Here is a 26,742-nt window from a genome sequence, read left to right as displayed (position 1 = left end):
TATTTTAATGAATATGATTTTTTTTTAAATACAATCACAATAAGATTAACAGGTAAATTGAGCATTTTATTCATGTCACCAATATTTTTCTTAATATTTTACTGAAAACCATAATCTTAGCATTTAATAAATTAATTTCCCTGTAATTTTTATTTTTGATAACTAAACTTAATTTTCAATTAATCCATGGTATCAATAATTCAAGCATATTTCAATTAATATGAAAAAGTTTTTAATAAAATCACAATAATATAAATAAGTCAAGTGACCATTTTATTTATGGCGCCAATATTTCTCTTTAAATTTGACTGAAAACAGTAATCTTAGCATTTGATCAATTCAATACCCAATAATTTGTATTTTCAATTATAAACTAAATTTCAGATGTATCCATAGTATCAATAATACAAGTATAATTTAATGAATACGAAAAAACTAAAATAAATCTGAATAATATAAATAAGTCAATTGAGCATTTTATTTGTCGCCAATATTTTTCTTAAAATTTTACTGAAAACGGTAATCTTAGCATTTCAACAATTCAATACCCAATCACTTTTATTTTCAATAATACAATTAATTTGAGATATATCCATAGTAGCAATAATTCAAGTATATTTCAATGAATACCAAAAAAATAAAATAAAATCACAATAATATAAATAAGTAAATTGAGCATTTTATTTATGTCTGGGATATTGTTCTTAGTATTTTACTCAAAACGGTAATCTTAGCATTTCATAAATTTAATTTGTAATAATTAGTTTATGATGTATCCATAGTAGCATTAATTCAAGTATATTTTATATAATACAAAAATAAAATGAAATAAAATAACAATACAATCCATAAGTAAATTGAGCATTGTATTTATGTCACCTATATTGTATGAGTATTTTACTTAAAATAATGTATTTAAAATGTATTATTGGGAACATTAATTTTCATAACCAAATAAAATACAAATATAATAAGTGAGTTAAACATTTGATTCATACACCATGAATTAATTGCTAATGTAATAGATTAGGAAAAAAATATCTAATCAAATGGAAAAAAATTATATTCTTAAATTTATTTTCAAGCCTGTGTGAAGCAGGAAGTCCAACCGAGAAACAGGAAGTGATGAAGTAAAAAATGTTGCTTAAAAAAAACTAATTCAAGCTGCATGTAGGATGTGGAAGAAGCTACAAAGTCACCTCCTGTAGGGTGATTCAACGGGAAAGCTAAAAAAAACATCGTAAATGTTTTTATTCCATTCTAAAACGTGAAGATTCTTCCATCAAAGCAAGCATAAAGGTATGGATCCAATTAGCTACTCATGTTACATCATCACAAACAGCTGCCGTCCAGCAGACAGCACCCCCTGGTGGCCGTAACGCTGAAGGCTTCTTTTTCCTTTCTTTTCTTTTTACAAACACTGTCCATTCATCCTTTCATTTACATCTTTCTCTCACACTCCTGCCTCGCTCTCATTCATCACGATAAGCTTCGGTGACAACGGGGCGCTCCTCGGTGGCAGCTCGCTTAGTCGAGGACGACCTTGCAAAATGGAGGTGAGCGAGCGAGCCCGGCGGGGAAGACGCTGGAAGAGCAGAAGACATGATGTGGGAGGAAGAAGGGAGGGAGGACGGGTTGCCAGGTGTGTGTGTGTGTTGGCAGGTGACCTTCATGCTCAAGACTTTGTGTGTGTGTGTGTGTGTGTGTGTGTGTGTGTGTGTGTGTGTGTGTGTGTGTGTGTGTGTGTGTGTGTGTGTGTGTGTGTGTGTGTGTGTGTGTGTGTGTGTGTGTGTGTGTGTGTGTGTGTGTGTGTGTGTGGAAAAGTACGTCCATGTGGTGAACAAGTTAGGCCCAAAATCCTGGTCCCAATACGGAAAACCATTGCATCTAATTGAGAGACAAATACTAGAGTCCGTGAACATTGCTCCAAAGTCAGGATTTTTTTGTCGATTTAATGTGCATACAAAAAGGTGCCAAAGGCAGCAATATACGATAAAACCAGACGGCAGCTAAAGAAGGATTTCCCTATTCATCCCAAAAAACCCGCCAGGTGAACAGCTGATTGTACCACTTCCGGTGCTGACGTAAGACAACCCGCGTCCCATATGCATACTTGCCAACCCTCCCGTTTTTAGCGGGAGAATCCCGTTATTCAGCACCTCTCCCGACAACCTCCCGGCAGAGATTTTCTCCCGACAAACTCCCGGTATTCAGCCGGAGCTGGAGGCCACGCCCCCTCCAGCTCAATGCGGACCTGAGACTGAGTGGGGACAGCCTTTTCTCACGTCCGCTTTCCCACAATATAAATACGCTTGCAAGTTCCAAAACGAATGGAAACAAGAATTTCAGTTCATCCAGGACAGTTGGAAGGGGAAGGTGAGTGTTGCCTGTAAATATGTAGAACAGACTTCTCCATTGAACACGGTGGCCCAAATGACATACTCATGAACGGAGACAATACTGCCATCTAATGGATAGATAATTCAAGTATTTATTTTATGTAAATAAAATAAATATATATATATATAGCTAGAATTCACTGAAAGTCAAGTATTTCATACATATATTATATATATATATATATATATATATATATATATATATATATATATATATATATATATATATATATATATATATATATATATATATATATATATATATATATGAAAATATTTGAGTTGGTGAATTCTAGCGGTAAATAACCACGCCCCCGGTTTTACAAGTGCTCCCCCTCTGGTCATTATATGAAATAACAAGTGTGTAAGAATTTGAAATGCGCCAAAATTAACTAAAAAAATTAAAAGAAATATGTATATAGAGACTTACTGTAATAACTTCAAGTAAATAATGAAGATTAAAAAAACCCAATTACAAACAAAAAATTTTATTAACTAAAATCAGTCTTTTTCTCACAATGTGTCAACTTTGTTCTTATAAAATTTAGAACAATTCCTCATATTCTTTTTATTTCTGTAATATTGCAATATTTTCTTGTAAAAATATTACTTTATGTAAAATGTTTACTTTTTAATGCAAAATGTCATATAAAATTCTGACTTTCATCACAATATCGCCAATTTTTTTGTTGTTCTTGTAAAATAGTGACATTTTTTGAGTAAAGTAATGAGTGAAATTCCGATTATTATTACAATATTGCCAAAATGTTAAAGTTTTCTTATAAAATTGTGACTTTTGGCGAGTAAAATTACGACTCTTTTTATAAAATTGCCAAAATTTTAAGCTTTTCTTGTAAAATTGTGACTGTTATTGAGTCAAATTCCAACTTTTATCATAATCAGGCCTGGCCCTAACCAATCTGGCGCCCTAGGCAAGATTTTAAAAATCTGTCTGAAGCTGCAAAAAATTAAAAGTCTTATATAAGTGTTATAATGAAGACAACACATGATGTAAGTGTTTATATTAGTTATATTAGCCTACTATCAAAATGACTTTAAAAGTCTTATATAAGTGTTAAAATGAAGACAACACATGATGTAATGTCTTCTAATGGATTTATTACAATCTTTGCAAGCTGGGTAGCGTTTGCTGTGGTCTGGAACAACATGGCACACAAGCAACTATCAGAAATGCAGCCGATATTACATACATATTGTCATGAGATATGCAAATATGAGTTGAATTAAGAGGACTTAAAGGAAATAAAGTGACCTCAAATATACCTACACACGAGGCATAATGATGCAATATGTACAAACAGCTAGTCTAAATAGCATGTTAGCATCGATTAGCTTGCAGTAATGCAGTGACCAAATATGCCTGATTAGCACAAGTCAACGTCAACAAAGCTCACCTTTGTGCATTCACGCACAGCATAAAAAGTTTGCATGTTTAATACAAACAGTGTGATTTCTAACAATTAGGGAGATTTGTGTCATGTTTTATTAAATGTTAAAGCAAAAAATATATTTTTTCCATCGTCTTTTTAAATTTTTGAAAAAGCTCCAGAGAGCCACTAGGCCGGCGCTAAAAGAACCGCATGCGGCTCTAGGGCCGCGGGTTGCTGACACCTGTGTTCGCGCAACATTAGCTGCTAAGTGTTAGCAAGATGGTGGTCCAAAAAGGAGCTCTAACCACTCAGTGGCCTAGTGGTTAGAGTGTCCGCCCTGAGATCGGTAGGTCGTGAGTTCAAACCCCAGCTGAGTCATACCAAAAAAATATATATATATGGGACCCATTATCTCCCTGTTTGGCACTCAGCATCAAGGGTTGGAATTGGGGGTTGAATCACCAAAAATGTATCCCGGGCGCGGCCACCGCTGCTGCTCACTGCTCCCCTCACCTCCCAGAGGGTGAACAAGGGGATGGGTCAAATGCAGAGGACAGATTTCACCACACTTAGTGTGTGTGTGACAATCATTGGTACTTTAACTTGAACTTTTAACTTAACTTAACAAGTTCAAAACATGGCGTCATGAACTGCCACAATTGTGGTCATGATTGCTTAAGAAAAAAAAAAAAAGATTTGGTGACGTTTTCTTTATTTCTAGCATGGAAGCAAGGCCAAGGAAGGTGGGTTAGTGAGCAAACATGACTTTTAACGACTTTTTAACAATCCATAGGTAAATTATCATTTTATTTACCGGTATGTCACCAACATTTTATTAGTATTTAACTTAAAATAAGGTATTTAAAATGTATAATTGGTAGCATTAATGTTAGCCAAAATAAAATAAATAAAATAATAAGTGACTTAAACATTTGATTAATGTACCATGAATTAATTACTAATGTAATAAATTAGAATATTGAAATTAAAAAAATATATATTAGTGATCCAGTCAACTGGAAAAAATGTATGTTACATTTATTTTTTGTTTTATTCAAAAAAAATTTTTTTTTGGGGTGGCATAGCTTGTTTGGTAGGGCGGCCGTGCCAGCAACTTGAGGGTTCCAGGTTAGATCCCCGCTTCCGCCATCCGATTCACTGCCGTTGTGTCCTTGGGCAAGACACTTCACCCACCTGCTCCCAGTGCCACCCACACTGGTTTAAATGTAACTTGGATAACAGGTTTCACTATGTAAAAGCGCTTTGAGTCACTAGAGAAAAACGCTATATAAATATAATTCACTTCACCTTATTCTCAAGCTTGTGTGAAGCAGGAAGTCCAACCGAGAAACAGGAAGTGTCAGCTGGATAAAGGGAACTGAAGACCGTGTGGAGCCGAGTATAGCAAGATAAAAACAAAAGTAAAACTATTTCTTAAAAAACTAATTCAAGCTGCATGTAGGATACTGATGGTGGAAAGAATGTGGAAGAAGTTGTGTTAGCGCAACATTAGCTGCTAGGTGTTAGCAAGAAGGTGTTGCACTGGAGAAACCCCCAAAAAAGTTGATTTATAGGGCTTGGAAGAGTGACGTGGAAAACGCAATGCATTGTGGGTCTTGTGGGCCTCTGAATTGCTTATTTACACGGCTGAATGCAGGACTAAATCAACTCAAGTTATGGAAAAAAATGCCAACATGGCACTGCCATATTTATTATTGAAGTCACAAAGTGCATTATTTTTTTTAACATGCCTCAAAACAGCAGCTTGGAATTTGGGACATGCTCTCTCAGGGAGAGGTTGAGGTGGGCGGGGTTGAGGTGGGGTGGTATAGGGGGTAGCGGGAGGTGTATATTGTAGCGTCCCGGAAGAGTTAGTGCTGCAAGGGGTTCTGGGTATTTGTTCTGTTGTGTTTATGTTGTGTTACGGTGCAGATGTTCTCCCGAAATGTGTTTGTCATTCTTGTTTGGTGTGGGTTCACAGTGTGGCGCATATTTGTAACAGTGTTAAAGTTGTTTATACGGCTACTCTCAGTGTGACCTGTATGACTGTTGACCAAGTATGCTTGCATTCACTTGTGTGTGTGAAAAGCTGTAGGTATTATGTTATTGGGTCGGCATGCAAAGGCAGTGCCTTTAAGGTTTATGGCGCTCTGTACTTCTCCCTACGTCCGTGTACCACTACGTACAGTGGCGTTTTAAAAAGTCATACATTTTACTTTTTGAAACCGATACCGATAAATTCCGATATTACATTTTAAAGCATGGATCGGCCGATAATATCTGCAGCCCGATATAATCGGACATCTCTACTTTTAACGCCATCATCTGGTGCATTTTCAGAATTTTAAATCAAAACATGTTTTATTCTCTTTCACACGAAGCATTTAGTAGGCTGTTGGCATTAGCCAAGTCAGCTGCGAGCTACAAACAATGTACAGTATTATTGAGTGATGGGTATGCACACAAATGTGTATTTTTGGTACTTTAGCGCAGTGATCAAAGTATTTTAAAGTAATAATTGCTTGTTTTTTTTTTATTAAATAAGGTTGGGCACCATCACTCCATCTCAGACATTTAAGAGATGAAACGCCGTAGATTACGCGCAATTTGTAAAATCCCATTGAACGCTTAAAAATAAGCTCTTAAAATGAAGGTGCAAAAATAAGTAAATATGTAAGAAATGCCGAAAAAAGTGTAAGAAAATAGTGCAAAGTGTGAAAATGTATACACAGAGAAAGCTGAGAAGAATTATTTAGTTACTGCTGTGCTCTAAAGGGTGAGCGTGGCAAAGGTGCTGTTGTATTACCGGTCTTGGTAGGGAAAAAAATCCCCAAAAACGCCACACAGTCGAGGTGACTTTTCCTGTTTTATCCACAGTTTCCTCATCTTTACTTTCTCTTCTCACTCCATGCAAAGAATCAACCGCCCGACAACAAGATGGCGCGACCAAACTTGATATTTGATGCTGTTACCTGATTGGCTGTTGGCGTGTCACTCCCACCGATCGGTGATCACTTCCTGCGTTGCTCGGTTACCAGAGAGCGAGTGCCTTTGTTCATGCAACCAACCTTGCCTCGCAACTTCCGCTTTCTTCCGACAAAAAAGAAAAAAAAATAGTTATCGAACAAACGCATTTTTTATTGATATCGATTACATATCTATCGCGATATATATTGATATTGTTCTATCGCCGAGCCCTAGTGATATTTAAAAATGATTTTTTTTTTAGACAATACTTTATATCAATCGATTGCTGCATCTATTTTTGTTTTGATACTCAAACTTCCCATCAACAGGAACAATGTGCTGTTTCGCCTCGTCCGTATTGACTCGTTCAGTTCTGCAGCCTTTGCAGAAAATCCTCTCCTTGCTTGATTGACAAGTGTTTTTTACTCTCTTTTGTGCTGATCCAGGATCGATGATCCAGTCTTCCTTTCACCGTGACGACACACGCCTGAGTGAGTGCGTGCACACACACACACACACACACACACACACACACACACACACACACACACACACACACACACACACACACACACACACACACACACACACACACACACACACACACACACAACAGACAAGGATTCTGTGGATAATGTATCACTGCTTTGTCGCATCGCCAACACACACGCTGATGATATTGACGGAGTAGTGCGACACTTACAGTCAACACCATCTCATCCACACTTTCTGCTCATTATTTCAAGCCCAGGCTTCCAAAGATAAAACATGGGCTTGCTACATGTTAGAATAATGGAGGTCATGAGTAAAATTTCCACATAACTTTATTTGTATATTGCAGCTTTCATGTTATATAAAAGTACATCAACTTAAAGTAAGTGAAAATAGAACATTAAAATCACCTTGAAGGGGCGATTTGCAACATTTATACTGATGTCTAAAGGGTGCTAACTTTCCAGAGGTGGGTAGAGTACCCCAAAATTGTACTCAAGTAAGAGTACCGTCACTTTAGGATAATATGACTCAAGCAAGTAAAAAGTAGTCATCAAAATAATTACTTGAGTAAGTAATGCATGAAAAAAACTACCCAAGTATAGAGTAACTTGTGAGTAACTTCTGATTTATTTGTTAGCTATTTTTTTAATGTTTCTTGGATGACAATTGCAGTCAGTGTGTGTGTGTGTGTGTGTGTGTGTATCATGTGCGTCATATACAATTTTCTCTTGTGAGAAGTGGAATTCTTGTAGGCTGAAATGTGAATATTTCTACTGACACAGATGACAGCACATTATATTAATATTATTTTTACTAGTTTTAAAGGCCTACTGAAAGCCACTACTACCGACCACACAGTCTGATAGTTTATATATCAATGATGAAATCTTAACATTGCAACACATGCCAATACGGCCGGGTTAACTTATAAAGTGCAATTTTAAATTTCCCGCTAAACTTCCGGTTGAAAACGTCTATGTATGATGACGTATACGCGTGACGTCAATCGTTGAAACGGAAGTATTCGGACCCCATTGAATCCAATACAAAAAGCTCTGTTTTCATCTCAAAATTCCGCAGTATTCTGGACATCTGTGTTGGTGAATGTTTTGCAATTTGTTTAATGAACAATGAAGACTGCAAAGAAGAAAGTTGTAGGTGGGATCGGTGTATTAGCGGCTGGCTGCAGCAACACAACCAGGAGGACTTTGACTTGGATAGCAGACGCACTATCCGACGCTAGCCGCCGACCGCATCTGTGATCGGGTGAAGTCCTTCGTCGCTCCATCGATCGCTGGAACGCAGGTGAGCACGGGTGTTGATGAGCAGATGAGGGCTGGCTGGCGTAGGTTGATAGCTAATGTTTTTAGCATAGCTCTGTGAGGTCCCGTTGCTAAGTTAGCTTCAATGGCGTCGTTAGCAACAGCATTGTTAAGCTTCGCCAGGCTGGAAAGCATTAACCGTGTAGTTACAGGTCCATGGTTTAATAGTATTGTTGATTTTCTGTCTATCCTTCCAGTCAGGGATTTATTTCTTTTGTTTCTATATGCAGTTAAGCCCGATGCTATCACGTTAGCTCCGTAGCCAAAGTGCTTCGCTGATGTATTGTCGTGGAGATAAAAGTCACTGTGAATGTACATTTCGCGTTCTTGACTCTCATTTTCAAGAGGATATAGTATCCGAGGTGGTTTAAAATACAAATCCGTGATCCACAATAGAAAAAGGAGAGAGTGTGGAATCCAATGAGCCAGCTTGTACCTAAGTTACGGTCAGATCGAAAAAAGATGTGTCCTGCACTGCACTCTAGTCCTTCACTCTCACGTTCCTCATCCACGAATCTTTCATCCTGGCTCAAATTAATGGGGTAATCGTCGCTTTCTCGGTCCGAATCGCTCTCGCTGCTGGTGTAAACAATGGGGAAATGTGAGGAGCCTTTCAACCTGTGACGTCACGCTACTTCCGGTACAGGCAAGGTTTTTTATCAGCGACCAAAAGTTGCGAACTTTATCGTCGATGTTCTCTACTAAATCATTTCAGCAAAAATATGGCAATATCGCGAAATGATCAAGTATGACACATAGAATGGATCTGCTATCCCTGTTTAAATAAAAAAAATTAATTTCAGTAGGCCTTTAAGGTATTCTTTGAATATTTGTGCTGCCTTGTCTGACGTCTCTTTTTACAGTCAGTACGTTTCTATGCACTAAATGAATAATTCCGTTTCTTCTATTTTCTCACCTACATGTTAAGATGTAGTAGTATCTCTCATTGGACTGTTGGCCATACGCAGTGTGCCTCTCGTACACTAGTCAATATTAAATAAATATGTAGGTAAAAAAGAGGCACAGTTGAATAAATTGCCGTGGTATATAAAAGCTAATAACTACTAGAGAAACAAAGAGTTAAAAATATAACAAAACAATAAGATAAATAACAATAAACGCCAAGTTGAAACTATATTAACCATATTTAGTAACAACAGGAAGTAGGAAGTTGTGTTTTTTTACACAGCCAATCAGCAAAGAAATGTAATGTTACAAAAAAAAAAACGATTGTATTATCGTAAGAAATAAAGTACAGATCATATTTTGTAAATCCATTTTTTTTAAATGAAGATCCAAATAAAAAATGTTTTTAACAAATTTGTTTTTAACTTGAGACAGAAATCTTCAAAAGGGGGTCCGCTGATATATCGGGAGGTCATGAAATGCTTTATTCATTTTGATTAGACCTTTTTAATTATATTTTAGTAAATTTCTTCCCGCAATGTTTCCATTTTTCAACACGAAAAAACATTGGTGCAGTTTATACAGTAAATGGCAATGACATGTACACCCTATCACTGTACCTTTCAGGCCTAAAATGAAATCATGAATAAATCATTAGGTTGATTGATTGATTGATTGAGACTTATATTAGTAGATTGCACAGTACAGTACATATTCCTTACAATTGACCACTAAATGGTAACACCCGAATAAGTTTTTCAACTTGTTTAAGTCGGGTTCCACATTAATCAATTCATGGTAGGTTGTTGCATTCATGTCAGTGTTTAAGGTAGCTAGCGATTTAAATATCTTACAGTATTGCACTGTAATAGGGTATCTTTAGAACCAATTTAAATAAAAACAGGATGTATAAATTAGGGATGTCCCGATCCGATATTCGGATCGGATCGGCCACCGATATTTGCCAAAAAATGCGTATCGGCAAGGCATGGGAAAATGCAGATCCAGTTTTAAAAAAAATTCTGGTCCGTGTCTTCCAACGCACGATTTAAATAATACATTCCACTCAGCACACCTTCAACACATCCACAGGTCTTACCTGTAAAAATGTCAGCTGTGTGGGATTATTTAACCCTGCAAAACAAAAAAGATGAAGAGGTGGAGTGCAAAACATGCCACAATAAAGTCAAGCGTGGTGGTAAAGTTGTAAGAAATTTTAATACAACAAATCTGATCAAGCATTTAGCGAAATACCACCGTAAAGAATATGAAGAATTCCTAAAGAAAACTGACGAAAAGAAAAAGAAAGGTCCTACCCAACTAACTCTGACAGAAACGTTGGCGAAGTGTGCCATAGTGCCACTGAACAGTGCTAAAGCCCAGGGGAGAACTAGAGTCATTGCCAAGGAAACAATTCTGGATGATGAGCCGTTATCTCTCGTGAGTAAAGTGGGCTTTCCATGATCGTCTTTGTTAGAAATAATCTCCCCATTATGCTCGGACTGCAGTCAGGGGGGGCACACCATTTTTTTTTTTTAAGTTTACACTTGTTCAAGAGCAAGTATTGATGCTGAGTTATAGACATTTTATCCCACTCAGGTTGTTTGTGTGTTTTGCTTTTTTTAATAATGTTTACAGCATTATTTGCACTTTATACTGTTCACTTTTTTACTGTTCAATGAATGTATAATTTTGTCTATTTTGTGTTTATCCTTGAATAAACAGGTCAGTTTCTTGTTACCAACCATTGTGTATTATTCAAACTCACCAAATTCAGCTGGCTAGTTGTTATCAAGAATACTAAAACCCTTTTCAACATGAATCTGACAACTAAGTAGGCCATACTTGCCAACCCTCCCGTTTTTAGCGGGAGAATCCTGGTATTCAGCGCCTCTCCCGACAACCTCCCGGCAGAGATTTTCTCCCGACAAACTCCCGGTATTCAGCCGGAGCTGGAGGCCACGCCCCCTCCAGCTCAATGCGGACCTGAGACTGAGTGGGGACAGCCTGTTCTCACGTCCGCTTTCCCACAATATAAACAGCTTGCCTAACGAATTCAAACGAATGGAAACAAGAATTTCAGTTCATCCAGGACAGTTCGAAGGGGAAGGTGTATGTTGCCTGTAAATATGTAGAACAGACTTCTCCATTGAACACGGTGGCCGAAATGATATACTCATCATGAACGGAGAAGTTAAACAGGACAATACTGCCATCTAATGGATAGCCACCGGAACACTGAAATTCAAGTATTTCTTTTATGTAAATAAAAAAATAAAAAATAAAATATATATATATATATATATATATATATATATATATATATATATATATATATATATATATATATATATATATATATATATATATATATATATAAATAAATATATATGAAATACTCGAGTTGGTGAATTCTAGCTGTAAATAACCACGCCCCCGGGACATCCCTAGTATAAGTAGGGGGTCCCCGCTCCATCTCTCCATCAGTTTGGCCTGAATAGTGTTAAAGGCCTACTGAAATGAATTTTTTTTATTTAAACGGGGATAGCAGATCTATTCTGTGTCATACTTGATCATTTCGTGATATTGCCATATTTTTGCTGAAAGGATTTAGTATAGAACAACAACGATAAAGATCGCAACTTTTGGTATCCGACAAAAAAAAGCCTTGCCCCTACCGGAAGTAGCGTGACGTAGTCAGCTGAACATTTCCGCAAAGTTCCCTATTGTTTACAGTGATGGCGGCCAGAAGTAAGAGCGATTCGGACCGAGAAAGCGACGATTTCCCCATTAATTTGAGCGAGGATGAAAGATTCGTGGATGAGGAACGTTAGAGTGCAGTTCAAGACATATCTTTTTTCGCTCTGACCGTAACTTAGGTACAAGCTGGCTCATTGGATTCCACACTCTCTCCTTTTTCTATTGTGGATCACAGATTTGTATTTTAAACCACCTCAGGTACTATATCCTCTTGAAAATGAGAGTCGAGAATGTGAAATGGACATTCACAGTGACTTTTATCTCCACGACAATACATCGGTGAAACACTTTAGCTACGAGCTAACGTGATAGCATCGTGCTTTAACTGCACATAGAAACAAAAAAAATAAACCCCTGACTGGAAGGATAGATAGAAAATCAACAATACTATTAAACCGTGGACATGTAAATACACGGTTAATGCTTTCCAGCCTGGCGAAGGTTAACCTTGCTGTGCTAACGACGCCATTGAAGCTAACTTAGCAACCGGACCTCACAGAGCTATGCTAAAAACATTAGCTATCCACCTACGCCAGCCAGCCTTCATCTGCTCATCAACAACCGTGCTCACCTGCGTTCCAGCGATCGACGGTGCGACGAAGGACTTCACCCGATCACAGATGCGGTTGGCGGCCCGGAGACGTAGGAAGTCAAGGTGAGGTCGCCGGCTAGCGCGTCTGCTCTCCAACAAAGTCCTCCGGTTGTGTTGCTGTAGTCTGCTGCTATTACACCGATCCCACCTACAACTTTCTTCTTTGCAGCCTTCATTGTTCATTAAACAAATTGCAAAAGATTCACCAACACAGATGTCCAGAATACTGTGGAATTATGAAATGAAAACAGAGCTTTTTTTATAGGATTCTACAGGGTACCAATACTTCCGTTTAACTGACTACGTCACGCGCATACGTCATCATACCGAGACGTTTCAGCCGGATATTTCCCGGGAAGTTTAAAATGTCACTTTATAAGTTAACCCGGCCGTATTGGCATGTGTTGCAATGTTAAGATTTCATCATTGATATATAAACTATCAAACTGCGTGGTCGCTAGTAGTGGGTTTCAGTGGGCCTTTAAGGACCCCCCATATAAGATCTTGGGATCAAGGCTCATTTTGCAAACATTATGCCTTGTTTTAGCCACCGTGTTTGTAATATCCCCCAGACGTGTAAACGGTGATGCTTTGCATTAAAGATCATCTCGAGGGACATAATGTGGTTCGCCTGCAGTCAAATGATCCTAAAAGTACATTTGGCTCCGCCTCCCGAGTGCCATCATTCATTCGGCATGATGTGACAGATGGAGGCGGATGAGAGCGATGGCTTCGAGGGAAGTGAGAGAATATTGCCGCCGTATGAAAATGTGCAACAATAATGTATGGTTATCACGTCTTTATTGGCCAAAAGTCATCATGCAAAGATCACCATGTTGTTTATTTCCGTAATGACACAAACTTTTTGCATGCTTGTTTTGTCTAAAAGAGTTTCCTGCTACACTCCGGCAGAGTGATATTCATTCTTTCTGGGAAGAGGAGTTCCTTACATGGTACAGTACTCACACCGTCCTTCAGTGTGTGTACTGTACTTATCGGTCATCTGGTAGCAAACATTAAATTTGACATTTGTGTTTTTGTTTTGTGGCCAGCTCGTAAAAGCTGAGGCGTTGCAATAATGGAAGCTATCAACTGACGCTGTAGCTTTAAAAAGTATCCTTGCTGTTTATGTGCGACGTTTCAGTGCATCAGCACAACTGTTTAGGTGCATTTGGCACTCACTCTTCTTTTAGTTATCGTTGCTCTACTGTTTTTTGTAGTAAAAAGGTGTTTTTCTTTGGAATTTTTTCACTTCCCGGTCCATTATTCATTATTCACTCTGTCATCTTTTCATTTTACCTCTCTCGTTCATGCTTCACCTCTTCCTAATCTCACCATCATTCATTCTCTCCTGCTTTTGCTCTCCATCTTCATCCTCATTCTTTTTTTCTTTTTTTTTTCCACCTTCCATCCATCTTTTCTCCCACACCACTTATATAGTCCCCACCCAGCAGGCACGAGACATTGATACAACGTTGATTAAACGTGCATGTCCTTTAAAACGGACTTGGAAACAATGTTGCAAAATAGTAAATTGTAAATTGAGATGTTGATGTCCAACGTTGGATCCATTTTGTTTGTTGGGAAATGACCAAATTTCAATGGTCAAATCAACGTCACAAACTGACATTGAATAAACGTTGTCAAAAAGCGTGTTGTTTCAACGCTGTATTTGTGTTGTACAATATTGGTTAGGAAATGACCAAAATTCAATGATCGAATCAACGTCAGAACCCAACATTGATTAAACGTCGTCAAAAATAATGTTTTTACAACGTTGTATTTGTGTTGTCGAATATTGGTCGGGAAGTGACCAAAATTCAATGGTCAAATCAATGTCAGAACCCGACATTGATTTAACGTCGTCGAAAAGCATGTTGTTTCAACGTTGTATTTGTGTTGTCGAATATTGGTCGGGAAGTGACCAAAATTCAATGGTCAAATCAACATTAGAACCCAACATTTATTAAATGTCATCAATAAGCATGTAGTTTCTACATTGCATTTGTGTCGTCGAATATTGGTTGGGAAATGACCAAAATCCAATGGTTAAATCAACATCAGAACCCAACATTGATTTAATGTCATCGAAAAGCATGTTGTTTTAACGTTGTATTTGTGTTGTAGAATATTGGTGGTGAAATTACCATAATTCAAAGGTCAAATCAACGTCCGAACCCAACATTGATTAAACGTTGTCAATAAGCATGTTGTTTCAATGTTGTATTTGTGTTGTGGAATATTGGTTGGGAAATGACCAAAATTCAATGGTTAAATCAATGTCAGAACCCAACATTGATTAAACGTTGTCAAAAGGCACATTGTATTTGTGTTGTAGAATATTGGTTGGGAAATGACCAAAATTCAATGGTCGAATCAATGTCAGAACCCAACATTGATTTAATGTCGTCGAAAAGCATGTTGTTTCAATGTTGTATTTGTGTTGTAGAATATTGGTGGTGAAATTACAATAATTCAAAGGTCAAATCAACGTCCGAACCCAACATTGATTAAACGTCGTCAATAAGCATGTTGTTTCAACGTTTTATTTGTGTTGTCGAATATTGGTTGGGAAATGACCAAAATTCAATGGTTAAATCAATGTCAGAACCCAACATTGATTAAACGTTGTCAAAAGGCACATTGTATTTGTGTTGTAGAATATTGGTTGGGAAATGACCAAAATTCAATGGTCGAATCAATGTCAGAACCCAACATTGATTTAATGTCGTCGAAAAGCATGTTGTTTCAATGTTGTATTTGTGTTGTAGAATCTTGGTGGTGAAATTACCATAATTCAAAGGTCAAATCAACGTCCGAACCCAACATTGATTTAACGTCGTCAAAAAGCATGTCATTTCAACGTTGTATTTGTGTTGTGGAATAGTAGTTGAAAAATTACCAAAATTCAATGGTCGAATCAACGTCAGAACCCAACATTGATTAAATGTCGTCAATAAGCATGTTGTTTCAACATTATATTTGTGTTGTCGAATATTGGTTTGGAAATGACCAAAATTCAAAGGTCGAATCAATGTCAGAACCCAACATTGATTTAATGTCGTCGAAAAGCATGTTGTTTTAACGTTGTATTTGTGTTATAGAATATTGGTGGTGAAATTACCATAATTCAAAGGTCAAATCAACGTCCGAACCCAACATTGATTAAATGTCGTCAATAAGCATGTTGTTTCAACATTGTATTTGTGTTGTCGAATATTGGTTGGGAAATGACCAAAATTCAATGGTCAAATCAATGTCAGAACCCAACATTGATTAAACGTTGTCAAAAGGCACATTGTATTTGTGTTGTAGAATATTGGTGGTGAAATGACCATAATTCAAAGGTCAAATCAACGTCTGAACCCAACATTGATTAAACGTCATCAAAAAGCATGTCGTTTCAACGTTGTATTTGTGTTGTGGAATATTGGTTGGAAAATGACCAACATTCAATGTTTGAATCAACGTCAGAACCCAACATTGATTAAATGTCATCAATAAGCATGTTGTTTCAACGTTGTAGAATATTGGTTGGAAAATGACCAAAATTCATAGGTCAAATCAACATCATAACACAACATTGATTAAATGTCATCAATAAGCATGTTGTTTCAACATTGTATTTGTGTTGTAGAATATTGGTTTGGAAATGACCAAAAGTCAATGGTCAAATCAATGTCAGAACCCAACATTGATTAAACGTCATTGAAAAGCATGTTGTTTCAATGTTGGATTTGTGTTGTAGAATATTGGTTGGGAAATTACCAAAATTCAAAGGTCAAATCCACGTCAGAACCCAACATTGATTAAACGTTGTCAATAAGCATGTTGTTTCAATGTTTTATTTGTGTTGTAGAATATTGGTTGGGAAATGACCAAAATTCAATGGTTAAATCAATGTCAGAACCCAACATTGATTAAACGTTGTCAAAAGGCACATTGTATTTGTGTTGTAGAATATTGGTTGGGAAATGACCAAAATTCAATGGTCGAATCAATGTCAGAACCCAACATTGATTTAATGTCGTCCAAAAGCATGTTGTTTCAATGTTGTATTTGTGTTGTAGAATATTGGTGGTGAAATTACCATAATTCAAAGGTCAAATCAACGTCCGAACCCAACATTGATTAAACGTTGTCAATAAGCATGTTGTTTCAACGTTTTATTTGTGTTGTCGAATATTGGTTGGGAAATGACCAAAATTCAATGGTTAAATCAATGTCAGAACCCAACATTGATTAAACGTTGTCAAAAGGCACATTGTATTTGTGTTGTAGAATATTGGTTGGGAAATGACCAAAATTCAATGGTCGAATCAATGTCAGAACCCAACATTGATTTAATGTCGTCGAAAAGCATGTTGTTTCAATGTTGTATTTGTGTTGTAGAATCTTGGTGGTGAAATTACCATAATTCAAAGGTCAAATCAACGTCCGAACCCAACATTGATTTAACGTCGTCAAAAAGCATGTCATTTCAACGTTGTATTTGTGTTGTGGAATAGTAGTTGAAAAATTACCAAAATTCAATGGTCGAATCAACGTCAGAACCCAACATTGATTAAATGTCGTCAATAAGCATGTTGTTTCAACATTATATTTGTGTTGTCGAATATTGGTTTGGAAATGACCAAAATTCAAAGGTCGAATCAATGTCAGAACCCAACATTGATTTAATGTCGTCGAAAAGCATGTTGTTTTAACGTTGTATTTGTGTTATAGAATATTGGTGGTGAAATTACCATAATTCAAAGGTCAAATCAACGTCCGAACCCAACATTGATTAAATGTCGTCAATAAGCATGTTGTTTCAACATTGTATTTGTGTTGTCGAATATTGGTTGGGAAATGAAGCAAAATTCAATGGTCAAATCAATGTCAGAACCCAACATTGATTAAACGTTGTCAAAAGGCACATTGTATTTGTGTTGTAGAATATTGGTGGTGAAATGACCATAATTCAAAGGTCAAATCAACGTCTGAACCCAACATTGATTAAACGTCATCAAAAAGCATGTCGTTTCAACGTTGTATTTGTGTTGTGGAATATTGGTTGGAAAATGACCAACATTCAATGTTTGAATCAACGTCAGAACCCAACATTGATTAAATGTCATCAATAAGCATGTTGTTTCAACGTTGTAGAATATTGGTTGGAAAATGACCAAAATTCATAGGTCAAATCAACATCATAACACAACATTGATTAAATGTCATCAAAAAGCATGTTGTTTCAACATTGTATTTGTGTTGTAGAATATTGGTTTGGAAATGACCAAAAGTCAATGGTCAAATCAATGTCAGAACCCAACATTGATTAAACGTCATTGAAAAGCATGTTGTTTCAATGTTGGATTTGTGTTGTAGAATATTGGTTGGGAAATTACCAAAATTCAAAGGTCAAATCCACGTCAGAACCCAACATTGATTAAACGTTGTCAATAAGCATGTTGTTTCAATGTTTTATTTGTGTTGTAGAATATTGGTTGGGAAATGACCAAAATTCAATGGTTAAATCAATGTCAGAACCCAACATTGATTAAACGTTGTCAAAAGGCACATTGTATGTGTGTTGTCGAATATTGGTCGGGAAGTGACCAAAATTCAATGGTCAAATCAACATTAGAACCCAACATTTATTAAATGTCATCAATAAGCATGTAGTTTCTACATTGCATTTGTGTCGTCGAATATTGGTTGGGAAATGACCAAAATCCAATGGTTAAATCAACATCAGAACCCAACATTGATTTAATGTCATCGAAAAGCATGTTGTTTTAACGTTGTATTTGTGTTGTAGAATATTGGTGGTGAAATTACCATAATTCAAAGGTCAAATCAACGTCCGAACCCAACATTGATTAAACGTTGTCAATAAGCATGTTGTTTCAATGTTGTATTTGTGTTGTGGAATATTGGTTGGGAAATGACCAAAATTCAATGGTTAAATCAATGTCAGAACCCAACATTGATTAAACGTTGTCAAAAGGCACATTGTATTTGTGTTGTAGAATATTGGTTGGGAAATGACCAAAATTCAATGGTCGAATCAATGTCAGAACCCAACATTGATTTAATGTCGTCGAAAAGCATGTTGTTTCAATGTTGTATTTGTGTTGTAGAATATTGGTGGTGAAATTACAATAATTCAAAGGTCAAATCAACGTCCGAACCCAACATTGATTAAACGTCGTCAATAAGCATGTTGTTTCAACGTTTTATTTGTGTTGTCGAATATTGGTTGGGAAATGACCAAAATTCAATGGTTAAATCAATGTCAGAACCCAACATTGATTAAACGTTGTCAAAAGGCACATTGTATTTGTGTTGTAGAATATTGGTTGGGAAATGACCAAAATTCAATGGTCGAATCAATGTCAGAACCCAACATTGATTTAATGTCGTCGAAAAGCATGTTGTTTCAATGTTGTATTTGTGTTGTAGAATCTTGGTGGTGAAATTACCATAATTCAAAGGTCAAATCAACGTCCGAACCCAACATTGATTTAACGTCGTCAAAAAGCATGTCATTTCAACGTTGTATTTGTGTTGTGGAATAGTAGTTGAAAAATTACCAAAATTCAATGGTCGAATCAACGTCAGAACCCAACATTGATTAAATGTCGTCAATAAGCATGTTGTTTCAACATTATATTTGTGTTGTCGAATATTGGTTTGGAAATGACCAAAATTCAAAGGTCGAATCAATGTCAGAACCCAACATTGATTTAATGTCGTCGAAAAGCATGTTGTTTTAACGTTGTATTTGTGTTATAGAATATTGGTGGTGAAATTACCATAATTCAAAGGTCAAATCAACGTCCGAACCCAACATTGATTAAATGTCGTCAATAAGCATGTTGTTTCAACATTGTATTTGTGTTGTCGAATATTGGTTGGGAAATGACCAAAATTCAATGGTCAAATCAATGTCAGAACCCAACATTGATTAAACGTTGTCAAAAGGCACATTGTATTTGTGTTGTAGAATATTGGTGGTGAAATGACCATAATTCAAAGGTCAAATCAACGTCTGAACCCAACATTGATTAAACGTCATCAAAAAGCATGTCGTTTCAACGTTGTATTTGTGTTGTGGAATATTGGTTGGAAAATGACCAACATTCAATGTTTGAATCAACGTCAGAACCCAACATTGATTAAATGTCATCAATAAGCATGTTGTTTCAACGTTGTAGAATATTGGTTGGAAAATGACCAAAATTCATAGGTCAAATCAACATCATAACACAACATTGATTAAATGTCATCAATAAGCATGTTGTTTCAACATTGTATTTGTGTTGTAGAATATTGGTTTGGAAATGACCAAAAGTCAATGGTCAAATCAATGTCAGAACCCAACATTGATTAAACGTCATTGAAAAGCATGTTGTTTCAATGTTGGATTTGTGTTGTAGAATATTGGTTGGGAAATTACCAAAATTCAAAGGTCAAATCCACGTCAGAACCCAACATTGATTAAACGTTGTCAATAAGCATGTTGTTTCAATGTTTTATTTGTGTTGTAGAATATTGGTTGGGAAATGACCAAAATTCAATGGTTAAATCAATGTCAGAACCCAACATTGATTAAACGTTGTCAAAAGGCACATTGTATTTGTGTTGTAGAATATTGGTTGGGAAATGACCAAAATTCAATGGTCGAATCAATGTCAGAACCCAACATTGATTTAATGTCGTCCAAAAGCATGTTGTTTCAATGTTGTATTTGTGTTGTAGAATATTGGTGGTGAAATTACCATAATTCAAAGGTCAAATCAACGTCCGAACCCAACATTGATTAAACGTTGTCAATAAGCATGTTGTTTCAACGTTTTATTTGTGTTGTCGAATATTGGTTGGGAAATGACCAAAATTCAATGGTTAAATCAATGTCAGAACCCAACATTGATTAAACGTTGTCAAAAGGCACATTGTATTTGTGTTGTAGAATATTGGTTGGGAAATGACCAAAATTCAATGGTCGAATCAATGTCAGAACCCAACATTGATTTAATGTCGTCGAAAAGCATGTTGTTTCAATGTTGTATTTGTGTTGTAGAATCTTGGTGGTGAAATTACCATAATTCAAAGGTCAAATCAACGTCCGAACCCAACATTGATTTAACGTCGTCAAAAAGCATGTCATTTCAACGTTGTATTTGTGTTGTGGAATAGTAGTTGAAAAATTACCAAAATTCAATGGTCGAATCAACGTCAGAACCCAACATTGATTAAATGTCGTCAATAAGCATGTTGTTTCAACATTATATTTGTGTTGTCGAATATTGGTTTGGAAATGACCAAAATTCAAAGGTCGAATCAATGTCAGAACCCAACATTGATTTAATGTCGTCGAAAAGCATGTTGTTTTAACGTTGTATTTGTGTTATAGAATATTGGTGGTGAAATTACCATAATTCAAAGGTCAAATCAACGTCCGAACCCAACATTGATTAAATGTCGTCAATAAGCATGTTGTTTCAACATTGTATTTGTGTTGTCGAATATTGGTTGGGAAATGAAGCAAAATTCAATGGTCAAATCAATGTCAGAACCCAACATTGATTAAACGTTGTCAAAAGGCACATTGTATTTGTGTTGTAGAATATTGGTGGTGAAATGACCATAATTCAAAGGTCAAATCAACGTCTGAACCCAACATTGATTAAACGTCATCAAAAAGCATGTCGTTTCAACGTTGTATTTGTGTTGTGGAATATTGGTTGGAAAATGACCAACATTCAATGTTTGAATCAACGTCAGAACCCAACATTGATTAAATGTCATCAATAAGCATGTTGTTTCAACGTTGTAGAATATTGGTTGGAAAATGACCAAAATTCATAGGTCAAATCAACATCATAACACAACATTGATTAAATGTCATCAAAAAGCATGTTGTTTCAACATTGTATTTGTGTTGTAGAATATTGGTTTGGAAATGACCAAAAGTCAATGGTCAAATCAATGTCAGAACCCAACATTGATTAAACGTCATTGAAAAGCATGTTGTTTCAATGTTGGATTTGTGTTGTAGAATATTGGTTGGGAAATTACCAAAATTCAAAGGTCAAATCCACGTCAGAACCCAACATTGATTAAACGTTGTCAATAAGCATGTTGTTTCAATGTTTTATTTGTGTTGTAGAATATTGGTTGGGAAATGACCAAAATTCAATGGTTAAATCAATGTCAGAACCCAACATTGATTAAACGTTGTCAAAAGGCACATTGTATGTGTGTTGTCGAATATTGGTCGGGAAGTGACCAAAATTCAATGGTCAAATCAACATTAGAACCCAACATTTATTAAATGTCATCAATAAGCATGTAGTTTCTACATTGCATTTGTGTCGTCGAATATTGGTTGGGAAATGACCAAAATCCAATGGTTAAATCAACATCAGAACCCAACATTGATTTAATGTCATCGAAAAGCATGTTGTTTTAACGTTGTATTTGTGTTGTAGAATATTGGTGGTGAAATTACCATAATTCAAAGGTCAAATCAACGTCCGAACCCAACATTGATTAAACGTTGTCAATAAGCATGTTGTTTCAATGTTGTATTTGTGTTGTGGAATATTGGTTGGGAAATGACCAAAATTCAATGGTTAAATCAATGTCAGAACCCAACATTGATTAAACGTTGTCAAAAGGCACATTGTATTTGTGTTGTAGAATATTGGTTGGGAAATGACCAAAATTCAATGGTCGAATCAATGTCAGAACCCAACATTGATTTAATGTCGTCGAAAAGCATGTTGTTTCAATGTTGTATTTGTGTTGTAGAATATTGGTGGTGAAATTACAATAATTCAAAGGTCAAATCAACGTCCGAACCCAACATTGATTAAACGTCGTCAATAAGCATGTTGTTTCAACGTTTTATTTGTGTTGTCGAATATTGGTTGGGAAATGACCAAAATTCAATGGTTAAATCAATGTCAGAACCCAACATTGATTAAACGTTGTCAAAAGGCACATTGTATTTGTGTTGTAGAATATTGGTTGGGAAATGACCAAAATTCAATGGTCGAATCAATGTCAGAACCCAACATTGATTTAATGTCGTCGAAAAGCATGTTGTTTCAATGTTGTATTTGTGTTGTAGAATCTTGGTGGTGAAATTACCATAATTCAAAGGTCAAATCAACGTCCGAACCCAACATTGATTTAACGTCGTCAAAAAGCATGTCATTTCAACGTTGTATTTGTGTTGTGGAATAGTAGTTGAAAAATTACCAAAATTCAATGGTCGAATCAACGTCAGAACCCAACATTGATTAAATGTCGTCAATAAGCATGTTGTTTCAACATTATATTTGTGTTGTCGAATATTGGTTTGGAAATGACCAAAATTCAAAGGTCGAATCAATGTCAGAACCCAACATTGATTTAATGTCGTCGAAAAGCATGTTGTTTTAACGTTGTATTTGTGTTATAGAATATTGGTGGTGAAATTACCATAATTCAAAGGTCAAATCAACGTCCGAACCCAACATTGATTAAATGTCGTCAATAAGCATGTTGTTTCAACATTGTATTTGTGTTGTCGAATATTGGTTGGGAAATGACCAAAATTCAATGGTCAAATCAATGTCAGAACCCAACATTGATTAAACGTTGTCAAAAGGCACATTGTATTTGTGTTGTAGAATATTGGTGGTGAAATGACCATAATTCAAAGGTCAAATCAACGTCTGAACCCAACATTGATTAAACGTCATCAAAAAGCATGTCGTTTCAACGTTGTATTTGTGTTGTGGAATATTGGTTGGAAAATGACCAACATTCAATGTTTGAATCAACGTCAGAACCCAACATTGATTAAATGTCATCAATAAGCATGTTGTTTCAACGTTGTAGAATATTGGTTGGAAAATGACCAAAATTCATAGGTCAAATCAACATCATAACACAACATTGATTAAATGTCATCAATAAGCATGTTGTTTCAACATTGTATTTGTGTTGTAGAATATTGGTTTGGAAATGACCAAAAGTCAATGGTCAAATCAATGTCAGAACCCAACATTGATTAAACGTCATTGAAAAGCATGTTGTTTCAATGTTGGATTTGTGTTGTAGAATATTGGTTGGGAAATTACCAAAATTCAAAGGTCAAATCCACGTCAGAACCCAACATTGATTAAACGTTGTCAATAAGCATGTTGTTTCAATGTTTTATTTGTGTTGTAGAATATTGGTTGGGAAATGACCAAAATTCAATGGTTAAATCAATGTCAGAACCCAACATTGATTAAACGTTGTCAAAAGGCACATTGTATTTGTGTTGTAGAATATTGGTTGGGAAATGACCAAAATTCAATGGTCGAATCAATGTCAGAACCCAACATTGATTTAATGTCGTCCAAAAGCATGTTGTTTCAATGTTGTATTTGTGTTGTAGAATATTGGTGGTGAAATTACCATAATTCAAAGGTCAAATCAACGTCCGAACCCAACATTGATTAAACGTTGTCAATAAGCATGTTGTTTCAACGTTTTATTTGTGTTGTCGAATATTGGTTGGGAAATGACCAAAATTCAATGGTTAAATCAATGTCAGAACCCAACATTGATTAAACGTTGTCAAAAGGCACATTGTATTTGTGTTGTAGAATATTGGTTGGGAAATGACCAAAATTCAATGGTCGAATCAATGTCAGAACCCAACATTGATTTAATGTCGTCGAAAAGCATGTTGTTTCAATGTTGTATTTGTGTTGTGGAATATTGGTGGTGAAATTACAATAATTCAAAGGTCAAATCAACGTCCGAACCCAACATTGATTTAACGTCGTCAAAAAGCATGTCATTTCAACGTTGTATTTGTGTTGTGGAATAGTAGTTGAAAAATTACCAAAATTCAATGGTCGAATCAACGTCAGAACCCAACATTGATTAAATGTCGTCAATAAGCATGTTGTTTCAACATTATATTTGTGTTGTCGAATATTGGTTTGGAAATGACCAAAATTCAAAGGTCGAATCAATGTCAGAACCCGACATTGATTTAACGTCGTCGAAAAGCATGTTGTTTCAACGTTGTATTTGTGTTGTCGAATATTGGTCGGGAAGTGACCAAAATTCAATGGTCAAATCAACATTAGAACCCAACATTTATTAAATGTCATCAATAAGCATGTAGTTTCTACATTGCATTTGTGTCGTCGAATATTGGTTGGGAAATGACCAAAATCCAATGGTTAAATCAACATCAGAACCCAACATTGATTTAATGTCATCGAAAAGCATGTTGTTTTAACGTTGTATTTGTGTTGTAGAATATTGGTGGTGAAATTACCATAATTCAAAGGTCAAATCAACGTCCGAACCCAACATTGATTAAACGTTGTCAATAAGCATGTTGTTTCAATGTTTTATTTGTGTTGTGGAATATTGGTTGGGAAATGACCAAAATTCAATGGTTAAATCAATGTCAGAACCCAACATTGATTAAACGTTGTCAAAAGGCACATTGTATTTGTGTTGTAGAATATTGGTTGGGAAATGACCAAAATTCAATGGTCGAATCAATGTCAGAACCCAACATTGATTTAATGTCGTCGAAAAGCATGTTGTTTCAATGTTGTATTTGTGTTGTAGAATATTGGTGGTGAAATTACAATAATTCAAAGGTCAAATCAACGTCCGAACCCAACATTGATTTAACGTTGTCAAAAAGCATGTCATTTCAACGTTGTATTTGTGTTGTAGAATATTGGTTTGGAAATGACCAAAAGTCAATGGTCAAATCAATGTCAGAACCCAACATTGATTAAACGTCATTGAAAAGCATGTTGTTTCAATGTTGGATTTGTGTTGTAGAATATTGGTTGGGAAATTACCAAAATTCAAAGGTCAAATCCACGTCAGAACCCAACATTGATTAAACGTTGTCAAAAAGCATGGTGTTCCTCAACGTCAAGACCTAATTTAACAAGTTCTCAACATTGTTTCAATGTCTTGTGCCTGCTTGGATGACTTCCCTCTTTCTTTGGGTGTTCCTCCTCATGTGTAGTGTTTGACGACAGGCCTTCTGACCCCAAATTTACACTGAATTCAAAATGGCCACGAACCGGCAACAGTCAATCTGTCAGTTGTTGGGCAGGAAATTATGCTCACAAAATGAAATACCTGTTTTACTTTGAAAATAAAATATTATTTTCCTCAAATATGTAAAGGTGACTGATCTCCAGTTTGGCCCCGATTGAGACGTGGTTGAATTGTGGTTGATTGATGAGCCTTTTGTGTATTGCTGCACCATGTTGAGGCCATTCGGCAGTGCAGTCGTCTGTGGCTTTGTATCAAAGTTTGCTTGAAATTATTTGACTGATTAAATTTTTTTTGGGGTGGGGGAAAAAAGGACATTCGATTTGTATTGTACTGTATTTCTGTTAACTGTTTGTCAAAAAAAAAAAAAAGTTTAAAAATAAATAAATAAATACAATTTTTACACATTGAAAGGTCCTAATGGGCGGTGACGGACATGAAGTCAACTTGTCAAAGGTTTTCAGACTTAATTGCATCTTGTTCACACAAGTGGATGACGACATGCTGATTCTGGAGGTCCAAAATTAAAGAATAATGCACAGGCGTATCCCGGGCAGCTAAATAGGAAAAGTGTCAAATATCAGCTGATACGTAGATCGGGAAAGCAGAGTTGTGTGACGTGCTCGCCCAGGACGATGTTACTGTTGTGTTGTTGCTTGTTGCAAAAAATAAAGCGGTTTATCAAGGCAGGACCGAGTTTATTTGCTACTACTTCTTTGGAAGGGCAGAATAAACTTTTTGTTTTTATTCATTCCTCCCTTATCACATTATTATGCACAGACTCGCGAGACCTCGTAAAAGTTTCACCACACCTGTCTCTGACTGCTCGCCCACAGACTCGC

At 36.1% G+C, this 26,742-nt stretch overlaps 1 protein-coding gene across 4 annotated transcripts in view; it reads left to right on the top strand.

The window, feature by feature from the left end:
* mrps5 (mitochondrial ribosomal protein S5) overlaps window positions 1–26,742 on the top strand; it is a 123,280-nt gene that overhangs the window by 3,220 nt on the left and 93,318 nt on the right. Inside the window, exons 1-2 of one of the 4 annotated variants that reach the window (XM_062059528.1) lie at window positions 1,156–1,299; window positions 7,204–7,248. In XM_062059528.1, the coding sequence (XP_061915512.1) occupies window positions 7,209–7,248 (40 nt within the window). In that variant the 5' untranslated portion in view covers window positions 1,156–1,299; window positions 7,204–7,208. Of the gene's footprint in view, window positions 1–1,155; window positions 1,300–1,418; window positions 1,557–7,203; window positions 7,249–26,742 lie in introns of those variants that run through there. The other 3 variants (XM_062059529.1, XM_062059525.1, XM_062059526.1) reach the window with 3 other exon arrangements.

Source organism: Entelurus aequoreus, linkage group LG09 (assembly GCF_033978785.1).
Source record: "Entelurus aequoreus isolate RoL-2023_Sb linkage group LG09, RoL_Eaeq_v1.1, whole genome shotgun sequence".
Lineage (NCBI taxonomy): Eukaryota > Metazoa > Chordata > Actinopteri > Syngnathiformes > Syngnathidae > Entelurus > Entelurus aequoreus.
This window is presented reverse-complemented; position numbering and strand designations above follow the sequence as displayed.